Source organism: Rutidosis leptorrhynchoides, chromosome 10, assembly GCF_046630445.1.
Source record: "Rutidosis leptorrhynchoides isolate AG116_Rl617_1_P2 chromosome 10, CSIRO_AGI_Rlap_v1, whole genome shotgun sequence".
Taxonomy (NCBI): domain Eukaryota; kingdom Viridiplantae; phylum Streptophyta; class Magnoliopsida; order Asterales; family Asteraceae; genus Rutidosis; species Rutidosis leptorrhynchoides.
This window is the reverse complement of record NC_092342.1, coordinates 354,131,950-354,136,843: the sequence shown is the minus strand read 5'-3', so window position 1 is coordinate 354,136,843 and position 4,894 is coordinate 354,131,950. Positions and strand designations below refer to the sequence as shown.

The 4,894-nt window shown below is 37.4% G+C and overlaps 1 protein-coding gene across 1 annotated transcript; it reads left to right on the top strand.

Moving 5' to 3' along the window:
* Window positions 1–1,504: 1,504 nt before the first annotated feature.
* LOC139871507 (uncharacterized mitochondrial protein AtMg00860-like) lies at window positions 1,505–1,810 on the top strand. The gene has a single exon (XM_071859209.1). It carries the CDS (start codon window positions 1,505–1,507, stop codon window positions 1,808–1,810), a length of 306 nt encoding a protein of 101 aa, XP_071715310.1.
* The last annotated feature ends 3,084 nt before the right edge of the window (window positions 1,811–4,894 follow it).

The following is a 4,894-nucleotide window of genomic DNA, read 5'->3' as shown; positions in this document are numbered from 1 at the left end:
ACATAAGTCAAACGTGGTCATAAGCAATATGGGTCAATGTTGCATGTATTGGGGTTTTGGTGTAAATGACGTTTGAAATGATTACTACCTAAGTAGTAATTTAGTGTTAAGACCTATGTTGGTCTAATTGGTGTCAAGTATAATTTTGGGTTAAATTGTACTTTGTTGAGTGGGTTTAAATTACCACCCTAAGTGGTAGTTGGTTTGTGTCCATTAGGTGTTAAATGGACGGGTTTTGGCGAGCAAGGTGTAATCCCTCTGTTAAGGGATGTTTGTGTTGGATTCTCTTTTAGAGAATGGCTATTTATGTGTATATTGTGCATGTGTGTGATATAGGTGGTTACTTGCTCGGATTTGAGGACGGAGATCATGTTATACATGACTTGTGCGGGCATTCCAAGGTGAGTGGAATAATTATATATGTATGTATATGATTTATTTGCTTGTGGGGTATGGGTTAAAGTTTGATGTTGACGATACCATATCCTAGAGTATATTGTTTGTTCGTTTTGATGAGGGTTTAAGTTCGATGTTGACGATACCTCATGTATGGATTTAAAGTTCGATGTTGACGAAGCCATACCACTATTGTAGTGACGTTTGTATGATGAGGGTTTAAGTTCGATGTTGACGATACCTCATATGTGGGTTTAAGTTCGAAGTTGACGATACCACATTTATTAGGACGAATGGGGATTAAGTTCGATGTTGACGATACCATTCGTTGGGCTAGCCTTGGGACTTGAATACTAATGGATGTTGTGAACATCAATGTTTTATGTGTTGTAGTGTAGCATATTGTATTTCTCGTGTTATATGCTATTGTTGTGCTAGCTTGTATTATCGGAGATTTAGCGTTATACTTTGCAGTGGTATGCTAATTAAAATGCTAGCGTGTATGAGGAAATTGTGTAAGTGTGTGCAAGTAAGTAGATTATATATGTATATATATAATTATTGCATTCACTAAGCTTTATGCTTACCCCTCTCGTTGTTTACCTTTTTACAGGTATTGTGTTATGAAGCTAGCTAGTTGTTAAGCTAGATGCGTAGGAGCGCTTCAGCTCGATGGGGTAGCTTTTGGAGATATGGACGCGGATTGGGGATTTGGTAGTCCCCGAGATTATGCTCTTGGTATTGGGTTGGGTTACTGAGTCTTAACCCGTATTTATGTTGTAAACACTTTTAATTAACGTTTGTGATGTAAAACTCGATTCTATTGAGGAAATCTCTTAATTATAATTATTATAGTATGTTGTGAAAACCGTTTTGTTTAAAAGTGTCGGGAAGCGGGTTTTCTGCCAGTGTGAATTTGTAAAACTGATCAGGAACTTTTAGTTCATTTGGACGCCGTCCAAATGGCTTGGATGCCGTCCTGGTCTTCTCTGCTGGATGCCGTCCAGATAACTGGACGCCGTCCAGATGGTTTATATAAAAAAAAATAAGTCGTGTTTTTGGTAAAACGAAGTTGGGTCGTTACAACTTAAGATTGGTATTAGAAGTGATGAGGCAGAATACCTTGTTAGCAAAAAGATCCAAGTGTGTATTTTGTACTCCAAAGGTGGAATATCTGGGCCATTTTATTTCTGCTGATGGGGTCTCTACTGATCCAACCAAGATAGAAGCTATGGCTAGTTGGCCAATGCCAAAAACATTAAAGCAGTTGAGAAGTTTTTTGGGATTGACATGGTATTATAGAAGATTTATAAGGAATTATGCTGTGATAAGTAGATCTTTAACACTGTTACTCAAAAAAGATTCATTCCTTTGGTCAGATTTGGCTACAAGTGCCTTTAATGAGCTTAAATAGAAAATGCAAGAGGCACCAGTGTTGGCTCTACCTGATTTTAATCAATGTTTTGTTATTGAAACCAATGCTTTCGGGGTAGATATTGGTGCAGTTCTACAACAAGCAGGCTACCCAATTGCTTTCATGAGTAAGGTACTTTCACAAAGACAACAAGCTTTATTTACTTATGATAGAGAGTTTCTGGCTACTGTACAGGCAATTAACAAGTGGAAGGGTTACTTGTTTGACCACCATTTCATCATTAAAATAGCCCACATTAGTCTCAGACATCTGCTAGATCAAATGTTATCTACCCCTACTCAAACCAAGTGGTTACCTAAGTTGATTGGGTTTGATTATGAAATTGTGTATAAAAAACGAAAGTGAAAATTGTGCAACAGATGCCCTATCAAGAGTTCAAGGCACAACTGCCTTGTTTCATATCCAAGTTACAAGTATCACCAGTGACATGTATGCTAGAACTCGGGCTAGTGTTGCACAAGATGTGGATTTGCAGGCTCTTATACCTAATTTGGGTAGTGGTGAAGACTCAGTTAAACATTAGGTGTGGCAAGATGGTTACTTGAAAAGAAAAAGAAGGCTGGTAGTGGGTGCAAATGGTCCATTGAGAGCGGAACTCATCAATTACTTTCATGCCACTCCTCATGGTGGTCACTCTGGTGTAAATTCTACAATGCAAAAGCTCAAAACTTTTTTCTATTGCAAGTATATGAGGAAACAGGTTAAAGAACATGTGAGGTAATAAACTATCTATCAAAGATGCAAAGAAGATTTGGCTAGGTATCCAGGGTTGCAACAACCACTCCCTATACCAACTACTATCTGGACAGAGGTATCTATGGACTTCATAGAAGGACTTCCATTGTCACAAGGTAAATCTGTCATATTTGTTGTGGTGGATAGGTTAAGTAAGTATGCCCATTTTATGGCTCTAGCACACCCCTTTACTGCATCTACTGTGGCACAATGCTTCCTTGACAATCTGTACAAGTTACATGGGCTGCTCAAAGTAATTGTGAGTGATAGGGATAAGATATTCCTCAGTACTTTTTGGAAAGAATTATTCAAGCATTTGCAGGTTAAGCTCAACATGTCTACTTCTTACCATCCACAAACATATGGTCAAACAGATGTGGTAAATAGATGCTTAGGTGTTTATCTTAGGTGTATGACTAGTGATAATCCTAAAAATTGGACCAAGTGGTTGGCTTTGGCAGAATATTGGTACAATACCAACTACCACACTTCCATTCATACCACACCATATGAAGTGGTTCATGGTTAACCAACACTAATTCCTATAGTCTATACTACTAAAGATAGTCAAGTTGAACCTGTAGATCGTTCATTGACTGCCAGAGAACATGCTTTGACTGTTCTTAAGTTTCAGTTAAAGAGGGCTCAAGACAGGATGAAAAGTTTGGCTGATAAGAAGAGGACTGACAGATTTTTTAAAGTGGGTACTTGGGTTTATGTTAAACTGCAGCCACACAGACAAGTTACTCTACGTCACACAAGTACAGCAAGCTATCCCCTAAGTATTATGGACCATTTCAAGTGGTGGCTAAAGTAGGTGAAGTTGCTTATAAACTTCAATTACCTGCTACAGCTCAAATTCATCCCGTATTTCACGTGTCACAGCTCAAAGAGCACAAGGGTGATGTTTCGGCTATAGGAGTATTATCAGATTTGACTGATGAAGGATTAATTTCAATCATGCCGCTCAAAATCTGGGAAAGGAAGCTGATGAAAAGGGTAATAGAGCAGTGGTTTGTGGGTTAATTCAATGGTGAAATGGTATAATTAATGCTGCTACTTCGGAGTCACTGGAAGAATTGGCTTAACGATTTCCTACATTTGATGTTTTTGCAGATTATTGAGGACAAGAATGGTTTAAAGGGGGAGGAATTGATACGTTATATTCAAATTGGGGTCAAATTAGGGTCACATGCCACTCACGTATCATCTGCAAATAAGAACACACATGCATTGCACATGATTTCTTCTCCCTCGTCATTTCAATTCAAACGGCGAGTTATTAATCTGTTAGGGGAATCCAAAATTATTTAACTGCACATGTATAAGCCAATGTAACGATTTAGTCTGTTAGATTTTTAGTTATCAATTTCCACTTTCCTCTTGTAATTGTAACAAACTCAATTTCAATAAAGTTCGATTAAAATCCATTGTTCTTTCAAGATTCATAGAACTTTCAAGTTTAATTCGATAGTTAACTCCGATCAAGATTAATTATTCCAGGTTAACGTATCATCTGATTCAGCAGCGATAATATCATTAGTTTTGATTAGGGTTCTGATATGATCGTCATCACGAAAGCACCAGCCTCTGTTGTTCAGGGTTCCAATTAAAAGATCAGATAATGATGAACTCGCCATGTGTTATATTATGTATACAAAGCTGTAAATTAGGATAATTTAGTGATGGAAACGATAAAGAAGACCGTTTGTGAGTGTATTTTTGAAGCTTTGTTTATGGTTTTTCCTCACTCTGATGGAAGTGAGCAGTGAATAAAACAAATTTGGGGGGATTGTAGAAAGACATCAACTTTATGGCCCTTTTGGGCTGGGGTTATTTTATATCGAGTCCAACTTCAAATACTAACCAATCTGGTACTTTATAATTTGTACGTACATTGCATTGGACTGCTAATAGTAATTAGAATTGGTAATATTGTAACGATCCATATCCGTTTACCAAAAACGAAGCACATTTTTTTATAAGTTAGGTCCCATCAAAGCGTTCATAATACATAACGTTTCCCACTCTATTTTAAACAAAAACATAATATCATAACGATACGTTTAACAATTTATAATGACCCTTGGTACACAAATGACACATTATAAAGCATTTGTAACAATGACCCAAATCACACAAAATACGGGTTAATACTCAATAACCCAAAGCGATACCAAGAGCATAATCCAGGGGACTACCAAATCCCCAATATGCGTCCCAATATCTAAAAGCTAATCCTCCAAGCTTAAGCAATGTCTATCAACCCTAGTCTAGCAACTAGGTAACTCTGCATCAACGATACCTAGGAAAAGGTAAACAACGATA